At 47.9% G+C, this 15,476-nt stretch overlaps 1 protein-coding gene across 1 annotated transcript in view; it reads left to right on the forward strand.

The window, feature by feature from the left end:
• EPHA8 (EPH receptor A8) overlaps nucleotides 1–10,539 on the forward strand; it is a 61,403-nt gene extending 50,864 nt beyond the window's left edge. The window contains exons 14-17 of the mRNA XM_028740993.2: nucleotides 1,196–1,345; nucleotides 4,170–4,360; nucleotides 5,583–5,738; nucleotides 9,037–10,539. Coding sequence (XP_028596826.2) covers nucleotides 1,196–1,345; nucleotides 4,170–4,360; nucleotides 5,583–5,738; nucleotides 9,037–9,151 — 612 coding nt within the window. The 3' untranslated portion in view covers nucleotides 9,152–10,539. The remainder of the gene's footprint in view (nucleotides 1–1,195; nucleotides 1,346–4,169; nucleotides 4,361–5,582; nucleotides 5,739–9,036) is intronic.
• Nucleotides 10,540–15,476: the final 4,937 nt, after the last annotated feature.

A 15,476-nucleotide genomic window follows, 5' to 3' on the forward strand; every position in this document is an offset into this window, starting at 1 on the left:
ACACATGCACACAGAGAGAATCACATTCAGCTTAACTCTGCTTGTCCCCTCCTTGTTTCTCAGACAGCCTCCCCCCCCCCCCCAATATTCCTTTCTCAGCAAAATACAGGAGCCTGGTTTATATATATATATACCAGGAAGGACCATGGTCCACTATGCCCAATATTGTCCACTTCGACTGGCAGTAGCTCTCCAGGCTCTCAGCACCTGGAGATGCTGGGAATTGACCACCAGACATTATGCAGGCCAAGCATGTGCTTTCCTGCTGAGCTACAGACCTTTCCTTAAGGATGTCTGATCCTGCCCTCTGGAGCCTGTCAGGTTCCTATTGCCCCCACAGGTCTCTTTCACTGCCTTCCTCCAGCATCCGGTTCTGCATTTGAGATGTTGCTGCTAATGCTGCTTCAGAGTTATGAATCTGGGCAGCTTGCAATGCTCAGAAGTATCCTGAATCGAGCTTCATTTCCCCCAGAAAATGGCACACACATTTACAGCATAGATGGCCTTTTGAGGGGCAGATGAAACCATCTAGATATACCCAATGCTACCAGCCAGGAAAGAACTTTTTGGAAAAGGCAGGCATCCTTATCGTGCTCCAGACCCAAATGGTTTGAGAAATATTGAGCTGATCCCAAATTGAGCTTAAGGACCATTCACTCACCACTAATTTGTACATAAGTGATGGAGAATCTGAAGCCTGGGGGTGCTGAATGCAGCCCCCAAGCCTCTACAATCCTGTCACTACCCCACTTTGCAACCTCTTTAGATGTTGGCATGTGTCCTTCAACTCTGATCCCTGGGTGAAGGACAGAGAGGGTGTGTGAAACTAGCCTGTTGTGCAAGAGGTCAAATTGACCCTTGTTTCTCCGCCCACTTTTTCCTCTGGCTCCACCCACCATTGGCATGTGGCCCCCAGAAGGCTTTCCAGATGGGAATGTGGCTCTCAGGCTGAAAAATGCTCCTTGCTGCTGCTGTGCACTCTCTCACTACTTACCTTTAACTGCAGAGGCCCATGCACATGAACACAGCTGGCTATGGAAAACTCTTAGCTAACTTAGCAGCCAGTCAAGGGCTCAGGGTTTCACACTCCCCGGGTGCCCGTTTTGATGAATCGTGGTTCCTGGTGGCCAGTGGTGGTTGCTTTGCTCAGGTTCGTTGACTTGTATGTCTCTACCTTGAACTTTCCTTATCGTAGGGTGGGAAAATCCCCGTTCGGTGGACAGCGCCAGAAGCCATCACATACCGGAAGTTCTCCTCGGCCAGTGACGTGTGGAGCTACGGCATTGTCATGTGGGAAGTGCTGGCCTATGGGGAGCGGCCTTACTGGAACATGACCAACCGGGACGTAAGGGAAGCAGCTGCTGCTGCCCATAACTTAATCTATTCCTCCACCTGAAACAGAACTTGCATGAAAGCGATCCTCGTAGATTTCAGCATTGTGGGAAGGGAATTGTGCACATCCCCGGGTCATTCCTTTCCCCAAGTTGCCAGGAAGATAAGAATGGTCTCTGCTGGTGGGATCAGAGTAGGAGAACAGGGTGCAGCATCTGGAACACTCTGGAACCAGACTGGCACTCTTCTCAACTCTCTGCTCCTGCACTTCATCAGGAGCTGCCTTCTGTCAAATCACACCATTGGTCCATCTAGCTCAGTATTGTCCACACTGACTTGCAGGTGCTCTCCGGTAGTTTTAGACAGGGATTTACCTGTCTAAATGTTGGGAGTTGTAGCTGGAACCTCTCGCATGGAAAGCAATGAGCTATGGTCCTTCTGTTAAGATGTGAGAACAAAGGAACCTGCCTTATTCCGAGTCAGACACTTGCCCTATCTAGCTAAGCACATTGACTGTCAGTGACTCTCAAGAGTTTCAGGCAGGAGTTGGACACAGGACAGAAAATGGAGTGAGAATAGAAAATGGGTGGGGGTGTACCTCCACCCCCCCCCACTTTCTGTCACTCTAGTTTCTCTCACTCCTCCCCTGGCAGGTTCCTGGAAGAAGGATCATTCTTACCAGAGGTCTGAATCGATGACCCAGAAAGGATTTCTCCCCTTCTTCCCATCACTCTGTCCATGGTGGCTCCCTCTCTCATTCCCCCTATGCTTTGGCAAAGCTCTCTGAACTGATAAATTTCAGAGGGTCCCTACCCCACTGCCATCACCATCGCTCCACCAATTTCGGCTCCTCCCATGTTCTCCCATGCCTCAGGATTTGTTGAGACCACATTCCATGCTCTCAAGTGTGTTGGTCTTAAACAGGCTCCATGGGGATCTTTGCACTGTGACAGACTAGTTGGCCTCTCCTTGAGGAATTTGTTACTCAATCCAGACGGCTGCCAGTTTAGAAGGAAGTGTGCCCAAGAAGACATCAAGGAAGGGCAACGAAAGAGCAGAGGGAGGTCCTTCAGCCAGAGGGTCAATCTGTTGTAGATGTCTCCCAGCCCCCCCCCAACCTCTGCACATCATAGTTGTTGGGTGGGATTGCAAAGAAAGTCATAATTTTCACTACCCAAACATGGCATGTGCTGGAGTTGTGCACTCCACGTTGAATGGGATTCCACGTGTGTTCACAATCTTTTTTGGTCAAAAATTAAAAATGCTTCAGTTAATTGTGTGACTTGATTATCCTGTTAAGAATCAAATTGATAGCGTTGTTTTGAAAAAGGAAAAAGAACATTAATTGCAAGTGAGTCAATTCCCTGGATAAATCGTGCAGTAATTACCTTTACTAGCCTGAACCCTGGCTCGGTCTCTGCTTATCCATCCCTGCGTACCCTCCCAAGTAGGGGATCCAATTTCTCTCTCTCTCTCTCTCTCTCTCTCTCTCTCTCTCTCTCTCTCTCACACACACACACACACACAGTATGTTGCAGTGGGGAAGAACTGCTTGGCAGGGGGTTGGACTCGATGGCCCTTGTGGTCTCTTCCAACTCTATGATTCTAAGTGTAGATCATACAGGCATTTTGTGTGTTCACAAAACACTAAGTAAGCAATTATGAAATCATACAAAGACCCAGCACACCAAAGCAAAAGAGCTGGTCATTTACGAAACAGACACAGCTGCAAAGCGGGGTGGGCTTAGGCTCTAGAGAAAAGTGAATGAATTGGGGAAATCAGGCAAATTGCACCTCTGCTCTGTCCCTGTAGCCTCCAGGGACAAAAATGGATGTAGAAGGAAATTCAGGCGAAAATAGTGGAAATGGGATGGGGCAGCTGATCTCTGGCAGGAGCAGGGCTCTACCCAGTCAAAAAGGGTCTTCCGCGAATTTGATATGAGGTCTAGAAGCACACTCTACGTTTCCTTTCCTTTTCCGCCATCTCTCTTTTTTTAGCAGCACAGTATCTTTTTCCAAGGATTCTTCAGGCAGCCCTGAAGGCCCAAGGCTGGAGGTTAACAAGATGGGATGAGAGAGATAGATTTGAATCAGTTTGCATTGAAAGGCAAACCTGCCTAGTTTGCAATGATTGAAACAATACACAAACTGGAATACCGCAGTCCTTCAGCATTTGCAGTTCTCTGAATTTTGCAAGGCAGTTCTCCAACCAAGTAGTTCTTAGAGAGAACACACATACTAGGATGGTGTGGGCATATATTAGTGAAAATACTGTAACATGAAATTGCATTCTATTGGGGGAAATTGCTGTGTTAAAATGTGTCTGCTATCTTGCACGGCATATGAAAATGTGTATATAAGGAGAAATGCTGACGGATTTTCCTGAGGATTTTGTTCTTTTCTTTAAAAATGCAAACTGATGTAGAAATGGGCAAAACTAATTTTGAGACTGAAAAAATGAGAGAAATTGAAATGGGCAGGTTCACCCTTCCTTAGCTGCAACTGTCTTTTCCTGCTTCTAAGCTTCTCTGGGGGCATCAAGACAAACTTTTTGACCTCACCTAGCAGGGTGATTCTTAGAAAGGCAAACCTTGGGAGAGGCAGTGCTGTGTAGTGGTTAGAGTATTAGACTAGGACCTAGGAGACCAGGGTTCAAATCTCCACTCGGGCATGAAGCTCACTGAGTGTCCTTGAGGTAGTCACTACCTATCTGCCTTACCTCCCATGCAGAGTTGTTGTGAAGATAAAATGGAGAAGGGCAGAACCTTGAGTGCACAACCTTGGAGGAAAGAGAGGTGTAACACCAATAAACACACATTGTCAAACCTTCATTGCAGGTCATTCAGTCGGTGGAGGAGGGTTACCGGCTGCCCGCCCCCATGGGCTGCCCCACAGCACTTCATCAACTCATGTTGGATTGCTGGCAGAAAGATCGGAATGAGAGGCCACGTTTTTCCCAGATTGTCAGCATCCTGGACAAGCTCATCCGCAGCCCACAGAACCTCAAGTGCACGGCCACAGTCAACAGGTACATGTTTGCCAGCAGAGAGATGCTCTGCTCCCATGGGAAGAGAACTAAGATAGTTGTGTGTCCATGGCTGGAAACCAAAGTAAGGCCATCGGTGTCCATTGTTCCCCTGGCAATGAAGACAGGAGTGGAGGAAGGCAGCCAAAGGTGGTTAGAACCACCCAGGACAAGGTGAGGTGATGGGGGGGGGGTGTCTATCATGTGCCATCGAAATTATAATGAAAGTCTCAAGCGCTCTGTGAATGAGGCAGACCGACAGAGAAGAACACCTTTGAGAAATTAGAGGAGGAGGAGCAGTGATTGCTTACTACAGGGATGGGGAGCCTGTGACACTTCAGATTCTGCTGGACTCCACATGCCACCAACACCTGGACAGCATGCCCAATGTTCAGAGATTATGGGAGTTGTGATCCAGCAACATCTGGAAGGCCACAGGTTCTCCCACCCTGGAATCCCCATCCAGAAAGGGGGCTCTGTGCTGTTTCTCTGTATGAGTCACTGTTCTGACTTCTATTGACACACTAAAAGGAGAACTTGTGGCTCTCTACATCAGTGTTTCCCATATATATTGATAATTTGATATTTTAAGCGCTATATTGTTCTTATTTTAATGGAATGTAGAAATTTACGGTTTGAGATGTACTTGATTTAAATGTATTTTAATTTATCAATTTTATTTTGTTATACCTGTTTTGTTGTATGATGTATTGAATATGGGCCTATGGCCGTAATAAACTATCTATCTATCTATCATCTATCTATCTATCTATCTATCTATCTATCTATCTATCTATCTATCTATCAGTGTTTCCCAGACTTAGGTCTCCAGTTGTTTTTAACTACAACTCCCATCATCCCTAGCTAGCAGGACCAGTGAGCAGGGATGATGGGAACTGTAGTCCAAAAACAGCTGAAGACCCAAGTTTGGGAAACACTGCTCTAGATGTTGGGCTACAATGACTATCAGCCCCAGCCAGCAGGGATGATGGATGTTTCCCTTGTCTGGCTTACTAGCTCTGAACAGAGTGAGCCAGAGCTCAGTTGGCTGTGCTCTGCCTTGTTCTCCCTCTTGTCAAGAAGCAGCTCATTCTGGGAAAGGGGGAAAAAATAACTGGCCTATGCTTCCTTAGGTGCTGTGTTACTATCACACGCTTTCTACACAGAATCATTGCTCCACCTTCCACTCACCCCTCCCTCCTGTGCTCCATCTCTTGGCTTGCAGATTCACCCAAACCATCTCGGAACGAGGCTGCATCGATTTCACCAGCTGTGCAACTGTGGAAGACTGGCTGGACTCCATCCGGCTGGGGCGATACCAAGAGAACTTTGCTCTGGCCGGCTACTCTTCCCTTGGCATGGTGATGCGGATGAACATCGAGTAAGCACAAAATGTGTGTGAGGGGTGGGGGGGTTGAGGCTTGGTGAACAGGGGCCAAAATGGGACGCCAGTCCCAACATCTCCTCTTCAGTCACTGCTAGGCACCATGGCAGGGGTAAGGACCAGAGGCTGAATGTGGCTCTCTAGATCTCTCTCTCAGGCTCTTGGGACCTTCCCCAGGCCACACCCTTCACTCCCCCTACTTTGCACCCTCCTTGAGTGTTTTTGCCTTGCTGGAATTGGTCCTCGAACTCTGACCATGCACTTCATTTGCATGTCTGGAGGCTAGAGAGGTGTGTGTGTGTGTGTGTGTGTGTGTGTGTGTGTGTGTGAACTAGGCTGCTGCAGAAAGGTAAAATTTACATCTCATGCTCCACCCACTTTTCCTTCTGGCCCTGCCCACCCCTGGCCTTTGGTCTTTCGAAGGTTGACCAGAGGGAATGTGGCTCTTGGGCTGAAAAGGATCCCCCACCCTCTGTACTATGACTGTGACACCCCTTTCCCTGTTACACTGCACCACTTACCAGCACCAGCTTTGGTCATGCTCCTCTTTGGTAGGGGACCCATGTTATTCCACTGAATGGAGGCTGGTGCATTGGAATGTGTGGGGCACTGCCCCTCCAAGTTCAGTCGGGCCTCAGGCCCCCATCAGCCTACCTCTTTACTCACATTTAGGGTTCCTCCATGCTTCTGCTTATCCAAACGGTTTTCTATATGCTGTTTCCCCTGTTGTTGTTGTTTAGTCATTTAGTCGTGTCCGACTCTTCGTGACTCCATGGACCAGAGCATGCCAGGCACTCCTCTCTTCCACTGCCTCCCGCAGTTTGGTCAAACTCATGTTTGTAGCTTCGAGAACAATGTCCAACCATCTCGTCCTCTGCCGTCCCCTTCTCCTTGTGCCCTCCATCTTTCCCAACATCAGGGTCTTTTCCAGGGAGTCTTCTCTTCTCATGAGGTGGCCAAAGTATTGGAGCCTCAGCTTCAGGATCTGTCCTTCCAGTGAGCACTCAGGGCTGATTTCCTTCAGAATGGATAGGTTTGATCTTCTTGCAGTCCATGGGACTCTCAAGAGTCTCCTCCGCTGTTTCCCCTAGGGAAACCCAATTTTTTTAGTGCTAAATTGGAGCAGCTGTCAATCTGCAGGAAACCCAGATGACGTTTCCTCCAATTCAGTGGTAAAGATTGGGTTTTTCTTGAGGAAAGAAGTAAGACAAGCGGAAGTCTGGATGAGCCCCCAGTCTAGGGGGTGCAGCTGGCTGTTGTCTTCTTAGCCTCAGTGTTGCCCTTGTAGAACTCAGCAGAGACAAGGATGGGGATGAAACCAGAATTAGTTGGCTTCATCTATCATTGACTCTGGGTCTGTCTCTTCTTGGCTCTGGCTCCACCTACTGTTGGCCTCCCTGCTTCCCACCCTACCAATCCCAGTGGCCTGCTTTGCTACTGACCTCCAATCAGGATCCCTGGGATGCATCTACACGCCTCTTGAGTCCCATTGGATCTCCCTGCCATTACATTTTAGGAGCCTGAGCTGCTACACAACCTATCAGTTGAAAGAGACCAGGAGAAGCATTAGCATATTATATGAGGAGTGTCAGGCAATTCCTCAGCCACAGCTGAGGAGCTTTCTGTTCCAGACTTGGCTGTATCCCCCACCTGTTTTGGCTTGAGCAGAAGGTGCGGTTCTGTTGGAGAAAATTGGGAAGTGCAGATGTTAAGAGACTTAGTCATGCTGGTGCAGGAATAGGCAACTACCTCACCCACCCAGAACAGATTCCTCCTCATTCTCTCAGAGAGCAGCCACAAAACATCAGCAGAAGCTACTTCAGTGCTCCATGGGTGACCAGCAAGGCATTCTAAGAGATCCCACTTTCTGGCTCATGGTGGGTGAATTCGATTCAGCTCGGCTCAAAATCAGCTTGAAGCCCAGGGCTCCTTCAAGTAGGGATGGGGGAATTATGACTCAGCTCACATTCAAAGGCGAACCAACCTGATTCGCAATTTCCAAATGTGCCAACTGAAACACAGCCGTCGTTCAACATTCACACTTCTCTGCAATGCCGTTTCTCCAGCCACAACTTGTGTATAGAAACGCACATACCAGTGTCCTTAAAACTACATATCCTCATGAAAATAAGACACAAAAAGGCATTCTATTAGGGTAAAACATTTTGCAAAGGAATGTGTGCATTGGGCCAAATTGCATACAGATGTGTGTTTTTCGGGAGAAATTCACGCTAAATGACTGCTGAATTTTCACAAGGACTCTTTAAAAGGGCAGGGTGGGGAGCCAACTGCTCTGGAAACGTGGAGACCTGAACTCAAGGTTGGAAAAATGAGAAACCGAGAGAACTTGCCTACTCTCAGGGGAGGTGGAGGTTGTTCCATTAGGGCAAATTGTGCACTGCCCCAATAACCTCTGTGTGCCCTCAGCTGCCTGCCATCTTCCTGACAACCAGTCCAGAGAGGGTATCCCTGGCTATCAGCTTCCTCCTCCTTAGTCCCAGTGTTGCTGTTGTATAGCTCTGCAGGGAGATGGGGACAAGAGTAGAATTTGTTGCTTTTTCCTTTTGTTGGCTCTGTCGCCACTTACTATTGGCCTCACCCTACCATTCCCAGTGGGCACTGACCACCACTGTGGTGGTGGTGGATCTGTCCCTTATCCTATTGTCGTATCAGTTTCAATTGCCCCTGAAAACGTACTTGCCCACCACCACCACCACCACTCCCTTGGATCCAAGTCCTGGATAGTGATCACAGTTTAGATAGAGCTCTGCAAAGAATCTCACTTAAAATGAAAAACAGGGAGAAATACTCATTCCGCCCCTCCCCCGTGATTTGCTTCAGTGAAAGATTCTCCCTCATTGAACACACTTTTGCACTTTCAATTATCAAGCAACCTAAATGGTGTTTTGGAGGGACGTGGGTAGAATCTCATTTTGCATTGCAAGTTCCATCGGCATAATGTCGCCTGGCTCAGAATACCCATGAGCATTATTAGCTAGACTAGGGGTGGGAAGCATCTGGCCCCAGCAGGGTGTGTATGCCAAATGTGGCTCTCTCTATATGACCCCAGGACCTCCTTCCCAGGCCATGCATGTCACCAGCCTTGCTTTATATCCCCTAGGAGTGTTTCTTCCTGATTGCAGCATGTCCTTGAACGGGCTAAATGTTGCTCTCTAGATCTCTTTCTCTCTGGTTTTTGGGACCCTCCCCAGGCCACACCCTTCACTGCCCCTACTTTGCACCTTCTTTGAGTGTTCTCCTTTTGGTCTGCCTGATGTTGCCTTTGTTTCCACAGTGATGTGCAGAGTTTGGGCATCAGTCTCGTGGGTCACCAGAGGAAGATCCTGACCAGCATCCAGATCATGAGGTCTCAGCTGCTCAACACCATGGGCTCCAGAAGACACCTGTGATGGACCCTTCCTCTATAGACCTAGAAGCTTCTTCACCTGTGTTGGTGGCTAAGCACCTGCCAAGGAGAAATTCCTCTAAAGGTTGTGTGGTAGGATGGTTGGTTAGACGTAGGGTTCTGGGCTGCACACAGAATGATCTGCCACTCTCAGCGGAAGGCCTGTTCCCCCTGGAGATGGAGGGCTGGGGCTTGCATTGCACAATTCATCACTAGGGTGGACTTCATATGCACTGCAGTTCCCATATCTTGGACTTTGCTTGCAGAGGACCAAGGATTAGCACTTCTGCTGTGCGTGATGGTCCTGACCATTCTTCATGAGCAGAGATGGAGGACTATAAAGGGACTTTAAGCCTTATCCTGCCATCCCATTGCAATAAGCTCTGGCAGGCACCCTAAGCTGCCCTTTATTGGGATGGAAGAGAATGGGCTTTCAAGGAACACCTCACCAAAGCCAGGACAGGCAGAGAAGATGCATTCTGGGTCCTCACCTGCGCCTTGGAATCTGAGATGATCCTTTCGGAAGTGGAGGATGTTGCCTGCAGGGGAGGAAAAAGCCACACTTTGAATCTACCAGCAGTTCACACCCACAAGCCTGAAGCTTAGGCTGGGGGCCCAGGACTTGGGGCCACAAACTCAGGTTTCCCACATTCCAGCTCACCCAGCCAGAGACTAACCTGATGTGGCCCAGTTCCTCTTCCAGGTCTGGGGAGAGACTATATCTGTTCTTCCATTGCTGCTAAAAGAAAGACCTTCATCTATTTGATCTCTCTAATGTCCACCAAGGTATTGTCCTCACCGGGACAGGACGGGACCAGACATAGCTTCTCTTCAGCTGCTAGGAAGCACCACTGTACTTCTGGTCTTTCATTATGGGATACAGGGAGGGGTGGGGTTGATGTATTTTGGTTCCTTGAAAGGCATTTGTGACTGTTTCCAGCCAAGTACAGAACTTGGGTCTGAGAAAGCCCATTGATCTCTTAGTAGGCCTCTCTGCTGGCAAGAGGATCCAGGCACTCTGGTGTTGGGCTGTACCATTTTCTTCTCATTTTTTTTTTTTTTTGGAAGGAGGGGAGAAACAGCCCTCTGAAGAAACAAAGACACAGAACAAGCAATGCATGAGAGAGAGAGACTACTCATAACCCTCCCTGTAAATAGGATTGTCTGCCACAGTCCAGATGGCTCTCTCTCCTCCCCACCCCCATTTGAATAAGCAAAAATGGTCTAAAAGCACAGCATCTCTCCCCGCCCCCTGCACAGTCTCCAACATAAAGGAAGCTCAACTGGTCCATCTTTTTTGGAATGTTGACTCCCAGCATAACAATTGAGCATTTATACGCAATGCTAGTCCTAAGAACAGAATCATTGTGGTTAATGGACATGGTTCCCTCAGAGTTGACATGGGTGCCACACTCTTTGGTCGCTTCTATCCACCACATCAACTCTCCCCACAAAAAGAGACAGAGCGTGGCACACTTTGCTCTTCCAAAATATTTGGGTTAAAGCCAGCCAAGTAGCATTAGTCTGAGCCTTAAAAGCACACAAAGCTGAAAGAGGAAGTGGGAAAGATGGTCACTCTTCCAACTTCCTCTGTCATCTCTATGTACCTTTCAAAGGATAAGACGATAACCACTCCCACTGTCAACATGAGATCATTATCAAGTGGGCAGTAAGTTTGGGGGGGGTGCTCAGGGGCTTTGCGGGTGTAATGGAAAAATATCAAGGGTGTCATTGTTGAAGGGCCCAAGAGCAGATCTTACTCAAGTGGACCAGTGATCAGTTTCCATACATATGTTTTCATGTGACCCATGCAGGATCCTAGGAGTAGGACATGGGAGGAATATTTGAGTCATTCCATAACGCAATAAACCTGGCTAACCTTAGCCATCTCTGCAGGGCAAATGCCACTTCAGTTGTATAGCAGCAACTCTTTCTTCCTATGGAAGCTCTTCCTTCTTTCGTTTTCTTCCTTTTCTTTATTTTTAAGCAGAGAAAGATGCAATACCTTGTTTTTACAGTGTACAAATCCAGCAGCCAAGGAAGAGGAAGCACCAACCTCCTGTATGAACTGCAAGGGGTTGCAGAGCCCAATGTTTTGTTTTGTTTGTTTTGTTTTGCAGCCAGCACAAAGGGGGTTAAAAGGGACCCCTGAAAAGGTGAGAGGAAGAGGGTGCATTGGGGGGAGAAAAAGCTGCAGGACAGACCTTGCTCCCCAGAATCAGGGCCGGGAAGGGCCAGGAGGAGGGATGTGGTTGAGGATTCTGCCAGGCAGTTGAGTCATCCTTCCTGCTCTTTCTGATCCCTACGCCTCTCCTGTCCAGGCTGTCCTCAGAGAATAAAACTCTTCCATTCACAGCTTGCCTCTTTGTTCCTTATTTGATGAGGTGTCATCTGTGGCTACTCAATTTCTGCCATTCACTTCAGCAGGGAGGTGCTTTTATCCCTTCTGGCACAAGCTATTTCTCTCTCAAAGTTCCCCCAAAGTTCAAGATATGGAAGGAGGAGACATTTAGATCGGTTTGCATTTTAATCGACATTAGGCTTATTGAGGTCACATCCTCTCCATACATCTAAAACACAATTAACACACATTTCTCTCCCCACCCCTCACACAAAGAACCCTAAGAATTGTAGTTCAGCCCTCACCAAGCTACAGCGCCAAGCACCTTAACAAACTATCGTTCCCAAGATTGGGGGCAGCGGGTTCCTTGATAATTATTCTTGCTTCTGCCCCACCTGGCTGGAGAGCTGGTGTGATTCTCCACAGGCCACAAACTTTACATGCCCTCCAACATTTCTCTGATGAACATAGGGACTTCCTATTCAACAAAAATAACAATTTTACTATTTATACTCCACCCATCTGACCGGGTTGCCCCAGCCACTCTGGGTAGCTTCCAACATATATAAAAACATGATAAAACATTAAACATTACAAAAACTTCCCTATACAAGGCTGTCTTCAGTTGCCTTCTAAAGGTTGTATCTCCTTGGCTCAGGGGTCCATACCCTCCAACATTTCTCTGATGAAAATAGGGACGTCCTAAGGAAAGGGAGGGACACGGGTGGCACTGTGGGTTAAACCACAGAGCCTAGGACTTGCTGATCAGAAGGTCGGTGGTTCGAATCCCCACAATGGGGTGAGCTCCCGTTGCTCGGTCCCTGCTCCTGCCAACCTAGCAGTTTGAAAGCATGCAGTGCAAGCAGATAAATAGGTACCGCTCCAGCGGGAAGGTAGACGGCATTTCTGTGTGCTACTCTGGTTCATCAGAAGCGGCTCAGTCATGCTGGCCACATGACCCAGAAGCTGTACGCCGGCTCCCTCGGCCAATAAAGCGAGATGAGCGTCACAACCCCAGAGTTGGCCACGACTGGACCTAACAGTCAGGGGTCCCTTTACCTTTAAGGAAAAGTGGGACAGTAGAAACTAGCTTACTGTACAAAGGTAAAATTAGCATTAATTGCTCCACCTACCTTTGTCTCTGGCCCTGTCCTGCCTACCAGCGACATATGACCTCTATAAGATTGCCTAGATGGGAATGCGGCAATTGACCACAGAAAGATTCCCGCTTGCTCCCATTCTAGATTTCTTCTGTTTTGTATTTTGGAAGGTGTCCGTCTGCCTCTGCTTGGGCAGGAGAGCATGAATAAAAGATGGAAATTGGTGGGTGCAGGTGTCTCTGATAATTTAAGAGCAAGGCAATGAGGGTTCGTTGTGGGAGCTGAGGAGCGGGGGCTGCGCTCCACATGCCAACTGTGAGCAGCCAACTTCAAACAGGCAGAAGCAAACAATCACCCTTTGATGTGATCCCCCCCACAGCAATTCCCTGGCCTGGCTGGCAGCTGAGGCGCAGGGAGGCAGAGCTGGGAAAAAGCAGCCCAAGCACTTGTGGGGCAGAAAGACATAGGGAACTGCCTTATACTGAGCCAGACCGTTGGTGCATCCTGCTCAGTACTGTCTACACTGGCTGGCAGCAGCTCTCCGGGGTATTCAGCCAAGGGCTGAACTTGGGACCTCCTGCATTCAAAGCAGATACTATGGCTCCCTGGAGAGACAGGGAACCAGGAAGGTGAGTGGTACCCCCTTCCTGAAATCTTCAGAGAAGTCCCTCAGCCCACTAGAAAGCAGTAGGAAAAAATGGCCTCCACTTTAGGAAGGCAGATAATAATCCAGGAAACTCGTGGAGTTTTGACCGAGCCTCAGCTCCACCCTTTTCCATGAACCTCATTATAAGAGTGGCAATTCAGCTAATGGAGTTCTACTTGTAGCTGCTTTTCACAGTGGATGACCTGATCCATTCGAAGATTAACACTCTATGAAGAAAATAATTAGAATTTTATTATTTGTACCCCACCCATCTGACTGGGTTGCCCCAACCACTCTTGGTAGCTTCCAGCATAGATAAAAACATGATAAAACATTACACAATGAAAAGCTTCCCTATACAGGGCTGCCTTCAGATGTTCTTCTAAAGGTTATATAGTTACTCATCTTCTGATGGGAGGGTGTTCCACAGGGTAGGTGCCACTACCGAGAAGGCCCCCTTTCTGGTTCCCTATAGCTTCACTTCTCGCAACCACCAAGTCAAAGGATCATCTGCTTCAGCATCTTATTCTCACTGTGGCTAACCAGATGTCTATATGGGAAGCCCACAAAGGAGACACCACTTGGGAATCGACAGGTGCACTGCCTCTGACAGCGGAGGTACGACACAACTATTGTGCCTTGTAGCCATCAATAACCTTACCCGTATAAATATCCTTACCTGTCCAACTCTTTCATGTCAACATACCTGTTGGCCATGGCCCACAAGCCACAGGTCAGCCAAGGTGCCCACTCACCTAGAGGAACCCAACTGTATGTACCTAGCACCCCAATGTCAAAATGTGCAATGATGAAGAGTCTGGAGCAGGTTCTTTTATATGAACACCAGAATATCATGTTGAATCAGGCCAATGGCCTATTGGGTCTAGCATCACAGTGGCCAACTAGATGCCTCTTATGAGAAGCCCACTAGCAGCACCCAAGCACAACAGTAGCACTCTGCGTACCGGCAACTCCCAGCAGCTGGCATTCAGAGGCATGCTGCCTTTGGCAGTGGAGGTGGAACATAGACATTGTGGCTAGTAGCCACTGAGAGCTCTGTCCTCCACAAACCAATCTAGTCTTCTTCTAAAGCCATTGGTGGTCACCACTGCCCCTCGCAGAAGTGAGTTCCATAGTTTAATGGCTTCCTTTACTAATGAGGTGGCCAAGGGGTGTTGGCCTTTCATTCTGAAAAGCATCTAACTTCAATTAAATCCCAGAAGAAGACACCACGGGACAACTCCTCCCATACATCCCCCATACCCTCGGATCAAGGGGTTCAGACAGCTTGCTGCCAAGGGCTGAACTTGGGACCTTCTGCATTCAAAGCAGATGTTATGGCTCCCTGGAGCCACTAGGAAGGTTGCAGGGTGCTGGAGACATATTTACTGCAAAGAAGCAACATATCTGACCCCTGGACATCTCATAATAATGTTACATGCCACCACAATTCCCATGCAGGTTTGAGATTTCAGGGGTTCCAGACACTTACCCAGGGTTCGTGTTTCCTTGGGAAATGAGGCACAGCAGAGATTGTGGTGTCTTTATGATATATGGCTTATTTACACATACAGTGGTACCTCGGGTTACAGACGCTTCAGCTTACAGACTCTGCTAACCCAGAAATAGTACCTCGGGTTAAGAACTTTGCTTCAGGATGAGAACAGAAGTCACGTGGCGGCGGTGTGGGGGCAGCAGGAGGCCCCATTAGCTAAAGTGGTACCTCAGGTTAAGAACAGTTTCAGGTTAAGAACGGACCTCCAGAACAAATTAAGTTCTTTAGTAAAAAGGCGAAAAGGGGTGGTAAAGAAGGACCGAACATTTTTTATGTATGCAACAACAGCAGCAAGGATACTCCTAGCGAAGCATTGGAAAACTCAAGATTTCCCCACATTGGAAGACTGGCAGATGCAACTGATAGACTACATGGAACTGGCCGAGATGACAGGCAGAATCCGAGACCTGGGAGAAGAGAGGATGGAAGAAGACTGGAAGAAATTTAAAATTTATTTACAAAAACATTGTAATCTGATTGAATGTTAAGCAGGTTGCTAAATCATAAAGAATTGGGCACCACTAAACTAGATAGAATTAGGAAGACAAGTGAGATTAAGAAAATGTGAACTATTTAGGAACTATCAGATTATAAAGTAAGTTTGAGGGTGTATAATGTAAATAAGAGGATAATTTGCTGGAAAAATTTTTTTTTTTCTTATGATGAAAATGGGAGCGGAAGATGAGA

The sequence above is a fragment of the Podarcis muralis genome, chromosome 7, assembly GCF_964188315.1.
Source record: "Podarcis muralis chromosome 7, rPodMur119.hap1.1, whole genome shotgun sequence".
Taxonomy (NCBI): domain Eukaryota; kingdom Metazoa; phylum Chordata; class Lepidosauria; order Squamata; family Lacertidae; genus Podarcis; species Podarcis muralis.